General features: G+C 36.6%; 2 protein-coding genes across 5 annotated transcripts in view; one reads left to right on the top strand and one right to left on the bottom strand.

The window, feature by feature from the left end:
- The window catches only part of rangap1a (RAN GTPase activating protein 1a), a 321,818-nt gene that overhangs the window by 136,885 nt on the left and 162,296 nt on the right, over window positions 1–22,637 (bottom strand). The window lies entirely within an intron of this gene.
- The window catches only part of pkn1b (protein kinase N1b), a 32,967-nt gene that overhangs the window by 7,324 nt on the left and 3,006 nt on the right, over window positions 1–22,637 (top strand). The window contains exons 1-21 of one of the 4 annotated variants that reach the window (XM_052551019.1): window positions 1,892–2,098; window positions 6,841–7,138; window positions 7,327–7,472; window positions 7,890–8,010; window positions 11,232–11,377; window positions 11,507–11,720; window positions 12,983–13,168; window positions 13,592–13,701; window positions 13,784–13,927; window positions 14,474–14,549; window positions 14,831–14,960; window positions 15,051–15,135; window positions 15,725–15,819; window positions 16,039–16,111; window positions 17,506–17,597; window positions 17,838–18,014; window positions 18,464–18,526; window positions 18,637–18,713; window positions 21,484–21,626; window positions 21,863–21,970; window positions 22,057–22,137. In XM_052551019.1, coding sequence (XP_052406979.1) covers window positions 2,027–2,098; window positions 6,841–7,138; window positions 7,327–7,472; window positions 7,890–8,010; window positions 11,232–11,377; window positions 11,507–11,720; window positions 12,983–13,168; window positions 13,592–13,701; window positions 13,784–13,927; window positions 14,474–14,549; window positions 14,831–14,960; window positions 15,051–15,135; window positions 15,725–15,819; window positions 16,039–16,111; window positions 17,506–17,597; window positions 17,838–18,014; window positions 18,464–18,526; window positions 18,637–18,713; window positions 21,484–21,626; window positions 21,863–21,970; window positions 22,057–22,137 — 2,637 coding nt within the window. In that variant the 5' untranslated portion in view covers window positions 1,892–2,026. Of the gene's footprint in view, window positions 1–1,891; window positions 2,099–6,840; window positions 7,139–7,326; window positions 7,473–7,889; window positions 8,011–11,228; window positions 11,378–11,506; window positions 11,721–12,982; window positions 13,169–13,591; window positions 13,702–13,783; window positions 13,928–14,473; window positions 14,550–14,830; window positions 14,961–15,050; window positions 15,136–15,724; window positions 15,820–16,038; window positions 16,112–17,505; window positions 17,598–17,837; window positions 18,015–18,463; window positions 18,527–18,636; window positions 18,714–21,483; window positions 21,627–21,862; window positions 21,971–22,056; window positions 22,138–22,637 lie in introns of those variants that run through there. The other 3 variants (XM_052551020.1, XM_052551018.1, XM_052551021.1) reach the window with 3 other exon arrangements.

The following is a 22,637-nucleotide window of genomic DNA, read 5'->3' as shown; positions in this document are numbered from 1 at the left end:
TTAAATCAAAAGGAGCCCCTACCAAGTATTGAGTACATGTACAGTAAATTAACACTTTCCAGAAGGATAACAATTCACTAAATATATATAAATATATATATATATATATATATATATATATATATATATATATATATTTACTTTTTTATTTGTCTTATGAAGAATTCTAATTTGTTGAGATCGTGAATTGGTGGGTTTTTGTTAAATGTGAGCCAAAATCACCACAATTAAAAGAACCAAAGACTTAAACTACTTCAGTCTGTGTGCATTGAATTTATTTAATAAATGAGTTTCACAATTTGGGTTGAATTACTGAAATAAATGAACTTTTCCTCGACATTCGAATTAATTGAGAAGCACCTTATATATATATATATATATATATATATATATATATATATATATATATATATATATATATATATATATATGTATGTATATATATATAATGTTTCATTATATAATATATAAAATGTTTTATGTTTTTCAGAAATTCTGTTGTCTTTGTTTTTGGGTTTGCTGTAGTTCTGCAACCATTTTCTATAGTTTACATCCAATTTTTAAATTTTACGGTTGCAGAAACAGAAAGTGTTTAATTCCACATACAAATGTTTCTTTTTGAAAATGAGTTTGTATACCTCAGTTATTCAGACATGTGAACTTGTGTTGTTCAGTCACTTTGTAATGTTGTCTGTAAACACAGCGGTCAGATGGCTTCTGGGAAACGTTCCCGGCTGGAATACCTGAGCGTTACGCTGTCAGTCTGATTTGTGGGCGGGGTCTCATGGGCGGAGCCTGGCAGGCCCTGTGAAGCATCACAGGAGGGTTTCCAGTGTCATTTCGGAATGTAGTCACTTAATTTAACCTGGTCAAATTTGGACCTGAGGTGAAAGATGCATGACTTCAAAGTGCTGATCATAAATTTATTTTTCATGTTTATATTCAGAACATAGATCTCTTTCTTTAGAACAGCTCGATACTTCTTTGCTTTGCGTCACTAGATGTTGAAGCCAGATCTATCTGAGGACAGTAGAGACCACGAGTTACGTGCCTTTATATGGATAAACACACAGATTACAGGAACATTTCACCCAAAAATGAATATTTGCTGAAAATGAATCTACCCTCAGACTATTTAAGATGAGTTTGTTTCTTCATCAGATCTGAAGAAACGTAGTAGGCTACATTACATCACTTGCTCATCAATGGATCCTCTGCAGTGAATGGGTGCCGTCAGAATGAGAGTCTAAACAGCTGATAAAAACATCACAATAATCCACAAGTCATCCACACCACTCCAGCCCATCAGTTAATGTCTTGTGAAGCCTAAAGCTGCATGTTTAACAGAAACAAATCCACCATTATGAAGTTTTTAACTTCAAACTGCTTAAAAATATGAGTCCTAATCTATACTAGCACTTCCTTTAGGTGATGTTTTTATCAGCTGTTTAGACTCATTCTGACGGCACCCATTCACTGCAGAGGATCCACTGCCGAGCAAGTGACGAAATGCTGCATTTCTCCAAATCTGATGAAGAAACAAACTCATCTACATCACAGATTGACTTTGGGATCGCTATTCATTGTTGTTTATTCTAGAAATGGTATTTCAGCTGCAGTGAGTATAAGACACTGTTTGTCTGATGCACTTTTTAGAGTTATTTTGTACTGTTTCATTTCCTCTTTGGCTCAGAACAGTCACAAGTCATATCATAAATATCATACAGTGTATTAAAATGCACAGACATGTAATGGTGCCAAGCTGCAGAGCTCTTCTCTGAGCAGGAAGTTGGTCGAGAGATTTCAAAAGAGAACCATCCACGTGCCCATGTGTGTATGTGTGTGTGTGTGTGTGTGTGTGTGCAAACAGCAGTTGTCTCTTGTGTGTCATGTCGAGACTAACAGGAAGCTGTTGTTGTCGTTCTCTGTGAGCGGAAGCCATCGCAGTGTGTGGTGTCAGTGGCTCTAATAACAGACAGAAGCGTGTTTGATCTGAGGAGAACGCGAGAGGAGAGGAGAGGAGGTGATGGACAGTGAAGATGCAGGAGATTGTGCACAGGAGGAGTTACCCTCCAGCCCGGTGGAGGCCGAACATGTGGTAGGAGCTCAAAACCTGTATGGGTTTATTTCTTCTGTGGAACATAAATGAAGATATTTTAAAAAAAAACATTGGAGCTACTTTAGTATAGCCATTTCATTATACTATTGTAGTGGTAGTATTAATAGTTTGAGTTAGTTTATATTTTAAGATATTAGTCAAAGTTTTAATAATTATTATTTTTTTTTATGGTAAGACACTTATTAGTTTACATTTATTAATCTTTTTTATGTCAGGTGATCTGAAATCGTTAAAATCAATTTCAACATTTATAAAAGTTGCATCTGTTAATATTATGTAATGCACCTGAGCTAATATGAACTAAAAGTTGTGACTTTATCAACTAAAGTTATCAAAGATAAACAAATATTGTAAGAAATGTATTGCTCATTGTTAATGCATTAACCATTGCTAACAAATGGGACCTTTTCGTAAAGTAGCACTGTTTTTATTCAAACTGATTTCAGTTTTAGAATTAAATGAATTATAATTATTTTATTTAAATTAAGAAAAAAACATTTAAAAATCTTCTGCATTCTTTGTTTAATATTTAAGTCTAAAAGGTTTGAAACAATATGAGGATGGATTAATGATGACAGAAAGGACATTTATGGCTTAATTATGCCCCTAAGTCCTGAACTGAACCTCTGTGAGATGTAGATCATTACGACTGTGGTTCATAGCTGTTGTGATTTAGCTTTTCTGATGTTTCTGAACCGTGTTTGTAATGAAACTATTGCTGCTCAGAGCTTAGTGGCGTTCACAAAACATTCGACTTCCGTAATGTGACGTGTTTCTGAGTGAAACAGGATATCAAGATAAAATTAGACCATGAGTTGTTTTGTTTTTTTATAAATGATTGGATGGTGAATGTGTCTCTGTGTGAAGGTGGGTGATGAATAAGAAAGGAAAAGAAAGTCATTGCAGAGGAGTAGAAAGTTCAAAGCATGAAGAAAAACATTTTTTTGCTTTAGAAACATCTGAACGATCATTAGCAATAGATCAGGAATGAGTATTAAAATATATAGGATTCATGTAAGAAATATTCCGGTAAGAAATAGTGTTTTGTAAAACATACTCCTAATAACTTGGTTTTATTTACAATTTTGACTGTGTAGTGCTATAAAAGGACAGGAGGCCTTTATGTGTGGAGTTTGCATGTCCTCCCTGTGATCTTTTTGAGATCTTTTCTTAAACTTTAGACGAGATGAATCTGAAATGAATTGGGTCTTTTTGAAAAAAGAAACAAACTTAAGCAAAACTGAAGGAAGTTAAAGAGATTTCATTGTGGTTTTTCTTTCCTACATGGTTTATGCGCGTGTTGAACGAACTGAAGTTGTGTGTTTTGTTAAGTGAGCTGCTCATGGCAGAACTTCCTTATTGAGTCACAATGTTCATGTGTGTCAGCTGAAATATAACGCGGCTGAATGTTTCTGCGGTGTCTTGAGTCTTGTACCTGCTCTATTTACACTGCCAGACTTGTGTTTAGTCTTTAAATGGTTGTGTGAACTGTGTTATATTTCAGCAGGGTGATGTTTGATTACAGTTCAGCTCAGTCTGTGTGATTGTCTGTCTCTTGTGTCCACATTGGCCAATGAAAATAAAACGCAAAAGAGAACTTGGGTCGAAACTATCCATGATGATAAGGTTTCTCTTGATGTTGTTGACTTCCTCTGCATGAGCGCTGAACCACAGACCTGCCCTTTGATTCTCCTCACACCACTGCTGACTCATTACTGATCGCTAACAAAGACTACAACACTAGTTTCAATTACAGCTGCAAAGACCAGTTTGAAAGCACTCAAACTGTATTAGATCCTCGTCGTACTTGAAGTTATACAAGAAAGTACTGCTTGCTAAAACGTATTGTGATTAATTTTACGGTAAATTTTAAATACATTTGTGTTGTATTAAGTAAGTGCTTTATGAATGTAAAAGGTAAAAACTGGTTTAATATATTTTAAAGTCAAACATTTTTATTCAGCAAAAATGCATTATATTGTAATGTGTCAAGCACAACTGTTTCCAACATTAATACGTTTCCTGAGAAGCAAATCAGCATTTTAGAATGATTTCTGGAGGATTTATTTTAAATTATAATAATATTTAAGTTTTTCCTGTATTTTTGCTCACATAAATGCAGCCTTGGTATGCCACAGATACTAGTTCTTATGTAAACATAAAAAGGGATATATATATACACAATGTGGTGTTTTGCTATAAGAGTTTCTTTACTCCATCTGGTGTTTAATGGAGAAATGTTTAATGATGCAATGCATTTCAGTTCAGACTTCATACTTGCATTAAAAAGATCACTGCAGAATCAGACACTTGATCTAATGAGTGACATTCACAGGTCTAATATTTTATTCCTCTTCTCAAACACACTCTGAATCTGGTGTTGACTGTCGCTGGAGGTTTGAGATGTCTAAGAGCAGGTGGTGTGTTTATGTCCCGCTGTGAAGGAGTTATTTATGGTGGTACTGAATCAATGTACAGCAGAGCGCCGTCACTGACCCCGGATCTGTTAAGAGTCTCAGTCTCAGACATCACACTCTTCATTTTGTTCTTTTGAAATCGAGGTGCACTTTGTATCAGTCCACCAGGAAACAGTCGTGTTTACTGCTGCAATGAGTCTGCAAGATCTGTCATTAATACATGGATTTTCAGTGTTTGTTATGTATTTATGTTATTTTTTTTCTAAGTCACAAATTCTTGCTACTGGGGTTCCTCAAGGCTTAGTACTTGGACCACTTCTCTTCTCCATCCACATGACATCATTAGGATCTGTCTTTCAGAAGCATAGCTTTTCTTATCACTGCTATGCTGATTACACTCAACTTCTCATTCCAATCAGATGACCTGATGGTAGTTGCTCGCATTACAGCCTGTCTGAGTGACATTTCTAGCTGGATGAATGACCATCACCCAAACATTATTGTTATAATTGGATGGAAAGACATTTCTAGCTGGATGAATGACCATCACCCAAACATTATTGTTATAATTGGATGGAAAATCTGATTACAGAAACTACACACATATTTACTGTACCTCAATGTGTTTTCATTTTTCATTGATATTTCATCAACTGCAGATTTAACCTGAGTATCTATTTCTTCTGTCTATTGATCTATCTCTAGCTTCCATTTGTCTGTCTCTCTGTCGTTTGTTCTGTCCATCATTCTATGCAGTGTTAATTTTGACACGAAATTTTAATTTAGTTTTAGTCTTAGTCTTTTGACTATAATTCTTTTTAGTTTTAGTCAAGTTTTAGTCATCTGATTTGTTTTAATTTTAGTCTTATTTTAGTCGACTAAAATTGCTTGGTATTTTAGTCGACTAAAATTGCTTGGTATTTTAGTCGACTAAAATAAGACTAAAATCAATAACAGATTTACTAGACAATTTTTTACAGCTGGTATAGGAAACAAACTTAACCAAAATATATAAAACACAAATTCAACTTTATTTCAACACAACTGTGTCTTTATTTCGATTCAAAAGCTTTTATGCAGCAACAAACACTGTCATGATAATGTAAACAATAACTAGCTGCCAATTGACCATCAATAAAAGAAAAATAAAGTTAGGTCCAGGACCTTAAAGCTTACAGCTGAGCTGAATAATAAGTGCATACATTTAAAGTAAATATTTAATAAGTTGGCTGCTAGGTGGATAAAAAAAGTAACAAGATTTTATAAGGTATTCATTTTTCTAGCAATATTGTATGTTTTAAATACTACAATATTGCTAGATTAGTTGTATAATGATAGGATGTGAACATTCATGTTTCACATGACTAATATAGAAATATTAGTGATATTGTCAACAAGTAGAAAATTATAAAATATACTAAACATTAGTATTAATCAAATGTATTTATCATGATATTACGTATTAGTATTGTGCTCTCATCTAATTTGAAGAAGGGGCTATTTTACAGTACTTTTCAGTTCGTAATATTTAATGCTACAACATCTACGCACTGCAGTCTTCCAATTTTGCTTAGCTCAATAAACAGAAGAACATCGTTGTGAAATTACATTTGAGAAAATGTCCGGGTGGCTCGTCTGTAAATGTCTTTTCAAATTGGTTGTGTTCTTGCCACGAATGAGCGCTCCGCGTGCTTTACACTTCGTTTTGTTTTGTTCGTCGTCAAACATGAAGTGAGCTGTGGACATTTTGTCGCTCTTTTAGACATCACCTCTTCGAATGCCGACTTCCCGGGAGCTCATTTAAAAACTGAAAACCTTCGCTTCACGTCTCAATAAGTCAGGCTCGGATTGGTTCTCTTCTCTCATGCAGTCTGTTCTGTTTTGCCGGTTCTTTTGCTCATTCCTCGCATCTCTCCCGTCTGCTTATTTGATTTTCGTCACAGTCTATTTTCGTCTCGTCCTTTATTCGTTGACGTTAATGTCAATCAATTTAGTCATAGTTTTAGTCTCCATCAGTGCCTTCTATTTTAGTTTTCGTTTCGTTTTCGTCCGCAAAAATATATTCGTGACGAAAATAATTACGAAAATATTTAGTCAACGAAATTAACACTGATTCTATGTATCATCTCTTTCAATCTTTCATTCTATCTGTCTGTCTCTATGCATCCTTCTATCTGTTATTTTATCTAGCTGTCTTATTGTTTTCTGTCTGTCTGTCTGTCTATCGTTCGATCTATTTATCATTCTGTGATACGTGACCTCAGTCTGCCAGCACTGACCCATGACCCCTCCTGTTTCTCCCAGGATTCGGATGGTTTTTCCGTCCTGGAGCAGCTGGGACTGGACCAGAACTCTGATTTCTCAGACTCCAGCGTGCAGCAGCGGCTGGACGAGCAGCGAGAGAGGATCCGGAGGGAGATCCGGAAGGAGCTGAAGATAAAAGCTGGTGCGGAGAACCTGCGGCGGGTCACTACTGACAAACGTAACGTCCAGCAGGTGGAGAGCCAGTTACGCAGCTCCAGCCGCAAACTGGACTCGCTCCACACTCAGCTGCAAGAACTGGACGCCCACATCGTGGTCAAGGGTCACGATGACAGCAAAGGTCAGGGGCCATCATTATTATCTTATCTTTAAGAATACACACAATAAATGTGTTCAATGAAAATTTGTGATAAAATTGTCATTTGATGATGTGATTTGTTGATGTCTATATACTGTATATCTACAGTCCTCATAATACTGTTAGACCATGACCCCAGATGAATGTTTGACCCTTTCTTTGACCCGCAGATGACCTTCAGTCTCTTGGGACGCCGAGTCGCTCCTCAGCCAATGAAGACAGGATTAAGGCTCTGGAGCGACAGCTCAACATCGAACTGAAGGTCAAACAGGGGGCAGAGAACATGATCCCCATCTATGCCAACGGGGTTACCAAGGTACTGCCTGTCTATATATCTATCTATCTGATTGTCTCTCTCTCTCTCTGACGGATTATATTTGACAGTCTAGCTATCTGAATGTCTAACTCTATCTGGATGTCTGTCTTTCTGGATGTCTATCAATTTAATTGTCTATCTGGGTGTCCATCTGAATGTTTATGACTATCTGTCTGAATGTCTATATCTGACTGTTTGGATGTCTACGTGTCTGTCCATCTGTCTGTCTATCTATCTATCTATCTATCTGAGTGTATCAGGAAGTCTGTCTGTCTATCTGTCTATCAGGAAGTCTGTCTGTCTATCTGTCTATCAGGAAGTCTGTCTGTCTATCTATCTGTCTCTCAGGAAGTCTGTCTGTCTATCTGAATATCTATCTATCTGATGTCTCCATTTATCCATCTTTCTGTGCTCCAGGATAAGAAGCTGCTTCAGTCAGCTCAGCAGATGCTGCAGGACAGTAAGACGAAGATTGACATCATCCGTATGCAGATTCGTAAAGCCATGCAGGCCACCGAACAAACAGAGGACATTCAGGGTATGTCTCACTGCTAAAGACGTGTTCTGTCTCTCTCACTCTGAAGGAAGTCTAATTTCACAGTCACACTTCTTTAGCATTAGTGAAAGTGAAGTGTGGCCAATGATCGTGACCCATACTCGGAAATTGGGCTCTGCATTTAACCCATAAATGTCCACACACTTCAATGAACACACACACAGAGCAGTGGGCAGCCAATGCTGCGGCCCCCGGGGAGCAGTTGGGGGTCTTTGCCTTGCTCAAGGGTCTCATCTCAGTCATGGTATTGAAAGTAGAGAGAGTGCTAGATATTCACTCCCCCACCTACAATCACTGCCAGCACTGAGACTCGAAACCGCGACCTACGGGTTACAAGTCCGACTGTCTAACCATTAGACCACAACTGCCCTGTCTTGGCCTACTTAGTCTTGTCCATACTGCCGCCCAAGTTCATTCAACAGTGACACTGTGATATAAAGGCACTAAAACTATTTGCATCTAGTGTAATATTTCATACATGGTGAGGACATGAATCCACACTGCTGTCATCTTGTCAAACAGTGTAATTCTGCCAAGTGATTAATGACTGTGTCTTTCCAGACCGCTGTTTGTCTGTTTAGACAAACAAAAACGGAGAAATTAATAACTTTTAAATTAATCTTTACTATACAATGACAGTTCTTTTAAACTTTTGTGAGGAACAGAGTCAAATTTAATTAACTATTCACCGGCAATCTTCCCAAACCAATGGCATTTGGCTGCAACAACCCAATGACATAAAGGAAGAATTTCAGTTAATAGGGCCTTTTGCACAGCAGGAACCTTTTCATAGTACCAGAACTAATTGTGGATCCTCTGGGCGTTTTCACACCTCCAGAACTAGGTACGAGTTTAGTACCGGACTGCCTTTTTTGGAGAACCAAATTAGCTCCTTCTCTGGATCAGGGTCTAACCAGCACAACTGGTACTAACCGTGACTTAAGTAGACAATGATTGGCCAGACACGTTCGAAAACACCCTCAACTGACATGATTTAAAACACTGTGTAACATACTGTGAACTTTGTGTCAACTTATTAAGCAAGTATTGTGAACAGCGATAAATGTATGGACCCTGAAGTGCAGGCAGTTGTAGAAAAAGTAGCACTGCCACAGTCGTCCTTTCTGTTCTTTCAAACGCTTTACACGTATGTCGATACCTATACCAATACTTTAGTACTGTACATTCAGTTCTGGAACTAAAGTCCTATTAATGAGTTAAGTTTAAGTCTGTTTCTCACACAGTGACTTCAGAAGACTTACAATATAGTGCACAAGTTGTATGGACTGGTATTTTAGTACCAGTAGATGCTTTTTGGACCGTGACATTTTTTGGCTGTTGTCTCGAAAAGAGCTGCATGAAAATGTTTGGATGTATTATCCCTTAATGAAGTTATTTCTCCATGCCTTCGTTGATAGAGTAAAAGAGTCCGATTTAAAGAAAGACGTGAGATGTAAACAGAAAGATGAGAGCTGGAGAAGAGATGGAGTGAGGAAGTGAACAGAGCTGAAGCGTGCGGCTCTAATGGACTCTAATGGCATGTTTCGGCGCTGAAGTCTCAAGTGTCCTGGGGATGGACGGCAGCGGCTGGTTAAGAATAGATTTATTAATGCCGCTCCACCCTCCGGCCATCAGCGTCCATTGTTTGGATGACGATTGACGTCCTGTGAGGGGATTTGGGGACAGGTCTCTCCTTCAGCAGGATCTGCAGTCTCACTTGATAATTCTTGTTGATCCATAACATCTGTTGTTTCATTTAATGGCAATTCTGCTTTTCCAGAGTCTTAAGTTTAGAGAAATATCATGTCCGTGAGATCTTGTCCTGTCAGTTTGATTCATCGTAATGTTGATTCTAAGAGCTAAAGTGCTAGAAATCATGGTTGATGTCATTTCTGATTTGTCATTTTAGAAATGGAAAGTCAGGCCAAGCGCACTGCATTTCTAGCACTGCTCTCTGGCTGTATACCTCACTTTTTGGCAGCTGTAGTCATTTATATTGGTACTCCATATGTACTGTGCATGGCATACTTACTGCATACTGTAATTATAGCATGAGCAGTTTGCCATTCTGAATATAACTTTGTGTTATTTTAATTTTGTTGATTTCCTATTATTGTATTTATTAATAATTAATTTTTTTTAAGTTCAGTTTTTATTTTAATCTTAGTTTAAGATTTAGTTTCTTATTTTTAACAGATTTTTATTTGTATTTAATTTTATTCAGTTTCATTTTCGTTTAGTTTTACACATTTAAATTCTTCAACTCAAACTAAATGAAAATTTAGAAATTCTTCTGTAATACATTTGCAAATTGCTTGCCTATCTTCTACATTGGCCAGCCACGGACAACTTGACCCTGTCCACAAACAGATCATTCTACGGACGACTGCTTCTCTAATCTCGGGAGTTCAACCCAGGATTCACAAAATACTTGCTGTTGAAAGATGGATCAGTATCTGTTTATTTGGACCAGCTGCTCCACTGAATCACATCCTAAATCCATATAAATAATAGAGGTTTATATTTTCTACAGACCGTTCAAAATACAGAACTATTGAAATAGGCGTATCATTTCCGACACCGCTCTACACAGTAGACCAATCACAACAGACTCTGCCTTCTGACCAATCAGAGCAGAGCAGGCTCACGGAAAGGAGGGGTTTAGAGAGACTGAATCTTTGAACTGCTTCGAACGAATCGTTTAAGAATTGCTGGACAATAAGGTGATATTAGATGCATATTTTGAGAAAAAGAAAGCATTTATTGACCTTGCATGCATGTAATCCAACTGGAGGAGACTCCCAAGACAATATTAGGAACTGTAAAAATGGTACAATAGGGGCACTTTAATGATAAATAATGTTTATTTTAACTTTAGTGTAAGTTTTAGTAATTTTTTTTTTTTTTTTTTTACTTTTTTGTCTTTCATTAAGTTTTATTTCAGTTAGTTTAATTTCCAGTTGTAGTCAAGTTTTGTTCTTCAACTTAAATGTATTTTATTTTAAATAGTTTGCATGGCAACATTTCTGGTTTTCATTTAAAGTTGTATCAGTTGTTAAATATTCCTAATTACAGACATAAATCAAATACAAGCTCATTACAGATTTTCACTAGGTGGCGGAGGTCTTGTGATTTTGTGTGTTTCTATTAGTAGCATCACCCAGCAGGTTTTAACGCATGTGTGTGTGTGTGTGTCTCAGCAGGTAAACCGGATCTGTGTGGGGTGGAGCTCCGCATCGAGGAGCTCTGGCATCATTACCGTGTTGAACATGCCATGGCCGAGGGCGCCAAAAACATGCTGAGGCTTCTGGGGGCTGGAAAAGCACAGGACAAGAAGGCCATGGCTGAGGTGTGAGAAACACACATGCAACCTCCTCAAATACCTGAGGAGAAACAAAAGCTGACACCGATTACACGCAGGAGCTGGCGTTTGTTTGGATCGGGGGAACAAGGGTGAATGTTTTGTTTGTCGTTCCAGGCTCAGTCTCGTCTCAGCGAAGCGTCCCAGCGCTTGGATCTTCTGCGAGTGTCGTTAGAGCAGCGTTTGGTCAATCTACCAGAAGATCATCCGAAAGTGTGTCTGATCAAGGAAGAGCTAGTGTTGGCATCGTCCTCGGCCTTCAGCTCCAGTCACAGCGCCCCCTATGTCCACAATCAGTACAGCACCCTCAGCAAACCCTCGCCGCTCACCGGTACTTCAGTCACACGAGTCTCAAGAACCTGTCCACAACAACATGGCTCACATTTCACCGCAAAATCAAAAGAAAGAAAACTTTTGGATTTCCAAAAATCCAATTTTTGCTTTAAAAAATACATATTAATAAGAAATATGAACTGCATATAAAATAAAATCTCTTAAAATATTATTTAAAGTTAATTCCATTAACGCATTTTAACCCTGCTTCTAATACAGTGATGTGAAAATCAGATTCTTAGTTGATTCCCATATTATGATATTGTAAACATCATTAAAAAAAATATTAAAAAAACTAATCTACACAAAATGTGCTTTATGATAGTAAAGGGGGGAATTCATTCGCATGACTACAGTGGCAAAGACAATGATAAATTGATTAAAGATAGTAATATACAGTATTATGAAAGAAAATTTCATATATGTTGTTTGATTTTAAAAACGTTTAAACTTAAAAAATATTACATTCTATAGAAAATATTCAAAATGTTTAATAAAAATGTAATTACTTTTTTAAAGTAATTTTTTCATGAATTTTATTATTAATAAAAATTAATAAAATTATGATATATTTATTATTAGTTTTTTTTAGTTTTTTTCAACAGTCTTCGAAAAACTTTCTCTTATGTTCCACAAATGAAAGTAACTCCTTCAGGTTTGAATCCCCAACCCTAACCTAATACAATCTTAACTTCTTATTTACTGAACAATAGAATAAAATCACATCTGGACTCGTGCTATTTGGGAAAAAAAGCACTTGTGTGATATTGCTCTTGCTGCTCGTGTGATATGACTTATAATATGATATGAATATGAGACAAAAACTCATACAGGAGCATTTTGCTCCAATATCTTGAATTCTAGGGCATAACCGCATTTATGGAGTTGTTACCCTTGTCAGGTCGACTGTATTAAATGTAAGATGATGATAACTTTTGTTAACTACAAAAATATATTTTTATGTAATTATTTATGCATTACTAATTAATTAAGTTAATGTGTTAAACTGACAGCCTTAGTATTTATACAGTGTGGTAGTATTATAATTATTATATAATGGTGAAAATGAAAAATACTTAGAATGAGGGATAAAATCTCACAATGCAAAAAATGGGCTTAAAATAGGCTTCGTTTTTGGGTGAAATATGATCATGTTTGTTTCACGTGTTTTAGAGAGTCATCACTGTAATAACTGTAGTGTAAATGTCATGTGGAACACGTCGTCCCCATCTGAGCGTGTGAGGTGTCTGTCCCGCTCAGGGACGCTGCAGGTGCGTCTGCTGGGGTGTATGGGCTTGTTGGAGGTCGTCCCAGGCCGCAGTCGTGCGTCTCCGGTGGCTTTGCCTCACTTCAGTCCTGGAGACAGCCGACACTTCAAACTCACTCTGAGCAGCAGAAACAGCAGCTTCAGCCTGAAGATCCCCAGCAAGAGCGAGGAGCTGTCCTGTGAGTGTCCTGGGTTTATTTCCACTGACAGATGCTGTTTCAGTGGTTTTGTTGTTGTTTTTTAATACTTCTGTTAACCAAGGATGCATTCAATTGATCAGAAGTGACAGTAAAGACATTTATAATGTTGCGATCGATCTCTATTTCACATAAATGCTGGCGGTCATATGTTAATGAGCTCTCAGATGTGACATCTAAATATTCAATATTCATAAAGGCAGTGATTTTTGCAGTTTTTATTTGATTAAATCTTCTGAATTTACTAGTTTAAAGTTTTGAAATTCCGTGTGTCACACAGCCTCAAACTCATGTCCAAAGTGCACAAAAAGATGATTATTTTTCTATGATATAAGTATTGTAAGTACAGTGTTTAGTTGATGGATGTGTTTAGTGACAGTCAGTGACTATGTGGTGTGTGTTTAGCGGAGGTGAGCGCCGTGTTGAAGCTGGAGAACTGTGTGGTGGGACAGACGTGCTGGAGAAGTGTTGGTGAACAGGCCTGGGATCAGACCTTCACTCTGGAGCTGGAGAGAGTGAGTGACACACACACACACACACACACACACACACACACACACACACACACACAGATATTCAGCTGATGTTCTGGTTCAGTCCAGGGAGATGGAGATTGCGGTGTACTGGAGGGACTATCGCTCGCTCTGTGCGCTCAAGTACCTGAAGCTGGAGGACTTTCTGGACAATCAGAGACACCGAATACATCTGGAGCTCGAACCGCAGGGACTGCTGCTCGCAGAGGTACAAATACACACAAACGAGACAAACAGGGCCGAAAAACCTGTACTAAATGCTACTTGCATGAGCTTAGTGGTGTTTACATCAAAACAATGACAAAAGTAGAAGTAGTGATGCACCAACATGCATTTTATTAAGCCGAGAACCTAAACTGAAAATAATGTTTATTTAATAATCAATTAATTAATACAATTTTGGAATGCAAAAAAAAAAGAAGCAAATTGTCTGATTAAAATAATTGTGACTGATTTAAAAATGCTATTGAAAAATAATTCCTGGTTTGCTGTGCTTGTTTGTAGGCCTATGAAATGATATAAATAAAATTAAACGTAAATAATAAACATTATTTTGAAAACATAATATAATGTAAAAAAATATATATATATTTTATATTACAATTGAAAAATTACAGTACTATTATTTATTATAACATAGCTTAATTCCTTTATTTCTTTTTTTTTCATTTATTTTTGCACTTGAAGTTTCTCGTATTGGCCTCCTGCTTCGGCAGAATGAAAGCCGGTTTGTATTCACGCTCGTGTGTTACAGGTGATGTTCTTCAACCCTGTGATAGAGCGAGGTCCACGTCTACAGCGGCAGAGAAAGATGTTTTCCAAACAGCAGGGTAAATCACATTCACTGCCTGTAAGCAGTGCATGCTGGGAAAAGAAAAAAAACACTTCACACAAAAGATGAATCCAATGCTGAATGCACTGGTCGTGGTAAAGGATTTACTTTGAAAAATCAGCGTGAAGTTTCATATGGATGCATATGCTATAAAAATATTACGTAAAATATACATGAACATTATAAAAACTTATAGCTCTTCTATTTTAGTCTGCAAAAAACCTTGTATATTAAATGATATAATATTGTAAGTTAGTTATGATATGCTTGTTTGCTCAGGTAAAGCGTTCCTGCGCGCGAAACAGATGAACGTGGACATAGCGACGTGGGTTCGTCTGCTGAAGAACGCCATCCCCATGAGCTCCTCCACACACAGCGACACACACCACAGCAACACACACCACAGCAGGTACTGTCACACACACACACACACACACACTCACACCTGATCACCTGACATCTGTCCCGACACACGTCATGAACCTCACACTCTCCTCAGCAGTGAGATCTCCATCCAGAAGATCCAGCTGGAAGGCGACTCTCCTCCATCTGTGACGAGGAAAAACACACAGACGTCCAACACGGTAAACCCCAGACACTTTATTTCATGTTTTAATTACTTTATCTTTTGAGTGTTTTTTACAACATTTTACAAACTTCGTAACAGCACTGATTTTTATTTATTTGCTTACTTAAAGGCAGTTGTTTAAACCATTGAATTGTATTTATTTTCATTTAAATGCTAACAAACTTATTTAAAATGTAATTCGATATTTTATAACTAAATTTTATAATCTGTCTTTTACTGTTAGTGCAGCTGCACCAAATGAATAAATTAAATCAGTGCTGTTATGAATTTTACAATGTTATTTATTTACAGGTAATTATTTAAACTTTATTTTTTTAATTCTATTTTAAAATGCAAACACATTCCTTTTTATATATATAATTTGATATTTTATCTTCTGTCTGTTGTGGCACCATTGAAATTGAAAAACAATTTATTTATATATATTTATATATATATATATATATGTATTTTTTTTTCAATTTGTCTTTCAAGTGTAGCAGCATCATACAAATTAATAACGTTTGTAAACAATAAATGAATGACAAAATGGAAATGATTAATGAATAATAACTTGTTGATAATATTAATAATCTGTTTCTCAGGTGGACATTGGCCCGGTGTCTGAGGCGGTCTCTCCTCCTGATCCCGCTCCTCCGGAGAGGGCCGTCAGGACCAGCTCCCATAATTCCCAGCGCAGGTACACATCCCACCAGCACACAATATGTTTTCCAGAGCGAGCCAAGACACGGCATGAAACACACACACACACACACACACACACACACACACACATTCACATGTACACGATGCCTGTGATGTTGTTTCTGACCTCACACCAGCCCTTCCCTTCAGTTTAATTACATCCGGCCTCTCTCTCTCTCTGTGTGTGTGTGTGTGTGTGTGTGTGTGCGTGCAGGCCGTCCAAAAGCCCTCTGTGTCTTCAGGATTTCCGAATGATCGCAGTGCTGGGCCGAGGACATTTTGGCAAGGTAACTGGAACATGTTCAGCCGCAAAACTATTAGCAAAGCAACTAGTCAGACAGAATCAACACAATTCACAAAGTCCTACACATCCATCAACACTGTTTAATTTTTCCTGTGCTTGCTTTAAATATTCTGCCTAATTTGCATTTAACATACTTTACTAAAACTTTTTACACTTTCTGACTAGTTGGTGACTTTTTTGGACAAACTGACTAGTAGGGATGTAATGATTCCCTCAACTCATGATTCGATTCACGGTTTGGGTTTCACGATTCGGTTTTCTCAAGATTTTTTATTTATTTGACTAAATAAGACTGAACACATTGTCCAGTAACTGAGTAGGTGTCCTTTTATTAGGCTATTGCTGCACGTTTTTTGTGAAATTGATATATAACCAAACAAAATTGAAATTTTAAAACAAACCCCAAATCAAATAAGCAAGTTACACAAATAAAAATAAATTAAAATCTTAATGTGAACAAACTAAGGCTTTGTGCTCTTTCCTTTTTTAATTGGAGGCAATTAAAATCCAGTGAGTTTAATCATGATCCAAACAAAATAATGCAGCTTTTTGATATGTTTTGAATGTAAATTAGACTGTATAATTTTGAAATTTGGTTTTGTGAAACTTTACTACATAAAACAAATCTGAAGGAAGCAGCGGACGAGCTGAATGAGATGCAGATTCACTCTCTAACAGCAGGTGGCGCTTATGGACAGCAGTGATACAGTGTTTCCTGGGTTACTGCTGTAAACAAACAGCCCTGTGCTTATAAACACTACTTTAATATGCATCGCTCAGAGGAAAGATGAAAAGAAAAACCACGTAAACTTTTCCAAAGACAGTCAGAGATACATTCATAAAAACTCCTACTCCAATTGTATTGTGATTTTTTTGGCATCTCAACTGATTTGAATCGTCACATATTTAAATAGATTTTCAACCGGCTCACGGTTAATCGCTACATCCCTACCGACTAGTAAAATTTCAAGCAGTGTTATTCATAAACTTCAATACTGTTTTAGATTATATATTAATTTGTTTTTATTCTTAGATTTTTCAGCTTTCTTGTTCATTGAAAGATTTAGACATTTAAAATGTTGGGCATTTTTATTATTATTTTTTTTGTTGTTGTATTATTTCAGTATTAGAAATTTTTGTCCAACTTTGAGTTTTGTTTCTGTAAAAAAAAAATATATAATATATATATAATAGAATATATAATAGATATATAAACAACTTTAGTTTAGTTACTGGTTGTTCTTTACTGAACACATTTTTGTACAGAAATTAAGGAAAATGTTGTTAAATACTATTATTGTATTTTTTTTACATATATTTTGAACATGAATGAAGATTCAGGTGTCTGTTAAGCATGATATATGTGTGTGTTTCCAGGTGCTGCTGTCCGAATACAAACGCTCAGGGAAGGTGTATGCCATCAAAGCACTGAAGAAAGGGGACATTGTGGCACGAGACGAGGTGGAAAGGTAAGGAACTTAATTTAAGTTTAGCGTTTGATAAAAATAGCTTTTTAACACTTTTTATGCGCTTTCCTGATGCTTGATATTTATATAGTTTCCTAGTAAAATAAATGTGCAAATATTTAGTTTCTTGCTTTAAGCACAAATATAACTAGCACAAATTATTTTTTTTTCTTAAAATGCAAAAGTACACATTACAGCTCATCCTTTTAGTGTTTTGGCTAAACTCTCTCCACTCTCTTCCAGTTTGATGTGCGAGAAGCGAATATTTGAGACGGTGAACAGCACGCAGCATCCTTTCCTGGTCAACCTGTTTGCGTGTTTTCAGACGCCAGAACATGTGTGTTTTGTCATGGAGTACACGGCTGGCGGTGACTTGATGATGCACATACACGCAGACGTCTTCTCTGAAACACGCTCTGTGTAAGTGTGGTTATCTCAACTAGTTAACATGCAACACTCCTAATCATTACTGAATATCACAGGTAAATTGAGTAAAACTCTCAACTAATGAATAAAGAAATAAATTTAAAGGTAAAAGATTCCACCATATTTCCCAGTTAATTAATCACAATAGTTTTGTATTACTGGTTTTCTGGAACGTTAAGTTTATTACACTTCCCACAAGTAAATTTAAAGATTGTATAATGTTATGGAAAACTAAAAAGCTCTCAAAATGGACCATTGCAGGAAAAATTTTTTTTGAACAACGTTATTGAACAACGAAATGTTTTTTTTTGGGGGGGAGGCACTTTGGATGTCTTGTTCCTGTATTCATATGTATATAGTGTTTTTCTATATTCTTCATTCTATATATATATATATATATGTATATGTGTGTGTGTGTTGGTTTAATTGTTTGTGCAATGCAGGTTTTACTCTGCGTGTGTGGTTTTGGGGCTTCAGTTTCTTCACGATAATAAGATTGTGTATCGGTGAGTTAACACACATAACATACAGCGGTTTTATTTTATGAACTCTTTATGAACTATGAGTTAGTAAAAGTAATAGTTAATTCTTGCATCTGTGTCTGTGTGTTTGTCAGAGATTTGAAGCTGGATAACCTGCTGCTGGATACTGAAGGTTATGTGAAGATTGCAGACTTTGGTCTTTGTAAAGAGGGTGAGTCACAGACTGTACCTTTCGTAATTAAATTGATGGAGCTGATGGAGAAAGAACATGATGTTTGTTCACTCATAGATCAGAGTGAATGACCGGATGTGCTGCTAACAGCATACTATTTTTAATAACTACCATTCAGGCTTTAAGGTTGGTATGATTTTTGTTAGGTTTTTCAAAGAAGACCAAAAAACTGCTATAATGTGAAATGCGTAACCTTAACTTGTGCAACGACTGGTGGGAACAGTGACATCCAATAATACTTAAAAACTATTTTTAATTTTAACAACAAAAAAAAAATGAAAAACTGCTTAAATATCGTTATCAAATGTGAAAACCGAGAAAGGCGGGGACAGCTATGCCAAGTCAAATTGAGTTGTCAGCTGAACTTGATCAACATCATGTCGAACGTTACTTCAGCGCAGATTAAGTGAGTAATGTAAGTAAGCAGTTTAATGTCAGGGAGCAATGTAATAAGATTTGATATAAGTGAGTAATAGAATTTAAGTGAGCAGTGCAATACAAATGAGCTGTGTAATAATATAAGGAATGCTGTAAATGAGCAGTGTAATATAAGTGAGTTGTGTAAATATTAGGGCCGGGACTTTAACGCGTTAATTGAGATTAATTAATTACACAAAAAATAACGCGTTAATTAAGATTAATTAATTACAGAAAAAAATTTCCCGCATTTTTAATAACTTCTTTTTGCACCGCGGAACGTTTCTCACTGGATGAGTTTCGGCGGGACCGATTATACTGAAGCACCAACTAGCGTTCGCACATCACCGCAGCACCTCGAGCCTCAAGTATCACCTCAACGCAAAACATATAGCAGCTAGCGTGGACTTTACACTTTATGTTGAACTATGTATTATTTTGTTGGTGCAACAGTTTATGTTGAACTCTTTATTGTTTTGGCCAAGGTTATTGAGAGTTGGACTTAGTATGTTATGGCCTCTGAAGCAACAGAGAGATGTTTTCTAATAGTCAGTGTTTCTAATGTTCTGAATGTAATTGACAGTATTGTGTTTTACTTAAAAAACTCTTTACAGAAGGTTCCAGCACCTATAAGCTTCCTGAATTTCTGAAATGTACTATTTCTAAATTGTTTCAAAATATGCTATTGCTACACTTCATGGCAAAAATTGCACTGGTCTGCTAGACTTGGTTGAACAAAAATAAACTATTTTGTTGCTTAAGCTTATGTATTCAGTCATTATTCAATGGTATACTATAAATCCATGTGAAAAAAAATGACTTCTCACTGTTCTCAGGTCAAATATTTATATGCGATTAAAATGCGATTAATTTCGATTAATTAATTACAAAGCCTCTAATTAATTAGATTAATTTTTTTAATCGAGTCCCGGCCCTAGTAAATAGTGATTTATGTGACTTTTATTAAAACTGATTTTGAAGTCAAATGTTTTTTTGGAAAACCACATTCTGGCTTCAGTCTTTATTTGATGCCGAATTGTGTTAATATGCATATAGAAACAAAAGGAGTACGAGATTGATTGTTAGAGTATGTTTATTTTTACAATTTACATGTTTACATGTATGTTTACCTTTACATCTTTAACTAGCCGTTAATTTATAAATTGAATGGGTGACCTATCCTCATTAATCATGCAAACATTTGTGCACGAGCCGCCACTGCTACAATGTGAAATAGCTGTTTTCATTGTGAATGTATGTTAAAATGTATTTGCAAAAATACTGTGATGCAAATCAAAATTTTCAGCATCATTTAATGTTACATGATCCTTCAGAAATCATTCTTATATGCTTTTGATTTGCTGCTCAAGAAACATTTCTGATTATTTGATGTTGAAAACAGTTGTGCTGCTTCATATTTTTGTGGATAATTTGATGCATTTAATTTTTCAGGATTTTTTGTTGAAAACAAAATTTTAAACTAAAGGTCAGATATAAAGACATGTATTTTGAATTGTAGTACAATTGTGAGACAAAATATTATTTTAAATAAAACTTCATTCATCACACTGGAAATGGAAGGTCAAGTAAAATGCACTGCGTCTATATGTAACAAAAGCCAGCTGGTAAAAGCTGTGTAGGTAAACCTCACTCCCCTGATCTCAAGAGACGCAATAGCAACTGATGCTAGATGCTGTGCTCCTTAGTGTGTTTATTTGCATGCCCGGCTCCCATTCCTGAAATGCCAGATCAAATTATGCTTGGAAAGGATTGAGTAGAATTGAAAGGGGTAGAATTGAGTAGAATTGATTTTTTTAGGGGGATAAGTGTAACAGAAGCCAGCTGATAAGACCTGCACAGGTCAACCTAGCTCCCCGGATCTCAAGACGTGCATTAGCGAGTAACACCATGCCTACATCGGACGCGAGTGACGTCGTGTGGCACGACAAAATACTATAGAGCTCTTTATAATCAGTGTTGCTGTCTACACTGGATGAGGAGTGGTGCAACATGACAGATCCCAGACAGTAAACTGCTGCATACATTTTTTTTATGATTTTCAATGATAGATTTGTCACGTCCAGTCTAGACAGGCTTTAGCTGTTGCGACGTGGCGTGACACTACAACTGTCGCGTCCCGTGTAGATGCGGTGTAACCCTAGAGGCTGCGGCCTTTAGCATCCTAGCTACCATGTTCAGCTCCCATGCCAGAAACACTCGAGTAGAACTGGAGTGCTTACATAAACTGCAAAAAAGATGCACGTAATCTCCTTTTTGCTCCTTTCTTTTTTTTCTTTATTTCAATGTCTTCCTTTCATTTTTGGTCCTGTAGGAATGGGTCATGGAGACAGAACCAGTACATTTTGTGGGACTCCAGAGTTTCTTGCTCCTGAGATTTTAACAGACACGTCCTACACCAGAGCTGTGGACTGGTGGGGTCTTGGTGTGCTCATTTACGAGATGCTGGTTGGAGAGGTGTGTGTGTTTGTGCAACATTTTATGATATTGTTTTTTAGTGTTTGAAGCATAAATCTAACTAAATCTACTTACGTTCACCACAAGGTGAGATTTTTTTTCAGTATTTTTGCTTGTTTTCCTGTACAAACATAAATTAACGTACCTTTGCAGATTCAAAGTGTTGAAATATGAAGTCTTATTTTCTGAGGAATAATCTGATAAAAATTTCTGATACATAATCTGTGTCTGTTTAGTCACCGTTCCCAGGTGACGATGAGGAGGAGGTGTTCGACAGCATTGTAAATGATGAAGTACGTTACCCAAGATTCCTCTCCACTGAGGCCATTGGTATCATGAGACGGGTAAGACTCTTATTTTTTTCCCAAAGCTGTTCTCTGATTGGCTGTGTTTGCTAACTGATAGGAATTTCCTTGTTTTTCATTGTTAGCTGTTGAGGCGTAATCCTGAAAGGCGACTGGGCTCCAGTGAGAGAGACGCAGAGGACATCAAGAAACAACCCTTCTTTAGGGTATGAAGACTTTACTTGCTACAAATAGGGCCTTTCGCACTGAATCTATTAATAGTACTAGAACTAATTGTGGAACTACCCAATTTTGGGCATTTTCGCACCACCGGAACTGGGTGTGATTTTAGTACCGGAATGGCTTTTTCGAGAACCAAATTAGCTGCTACTCCAGAGCAGGATCTAATCAGCACAGCTGGTACGACCTGTGACATAAGGAGACATTGATTGATCAGACATGTTCAAAAACGCCCTCAAACGCCATGATTTAAAACGCTGTGTAACATACATTGTGTCAACTTATTTCGCAAGTATGATGAGCAGCAATAGATGGACGGATGCTGAAGAGCAGGCACTTGTAGGAAATGTAAAAAAAAAAAAAAAAATTTAAAAGTCCCTAAATAGATGTGGCTATGATACAAAAAAAACATGAGATGGGAAGAAATATTATATTTCAATACTTTTGTGTTCTCTTGCAAAATGTGTGTGTTACACAGAGAAACTTT

This window comes from Carassius gibelio, chromosome B3 (genome assembly GCF_023724105.1).
Source record: "Carassius gibelio isolate Cgi1373 ecotype wild population from Czech Republic chromosome B3, carGib1.2-hapl.c, whole genome shotgun sequence".
Lineage (NCBI taxonomy): Eukaryota > Metazoa > Chordata > Actinopteri > Cypriniformes > Cyprinidae > Carassius > Carassius gibelio.
This window is presented reverse-complemented; position numbering and strand designations above follow the sequence as displayed.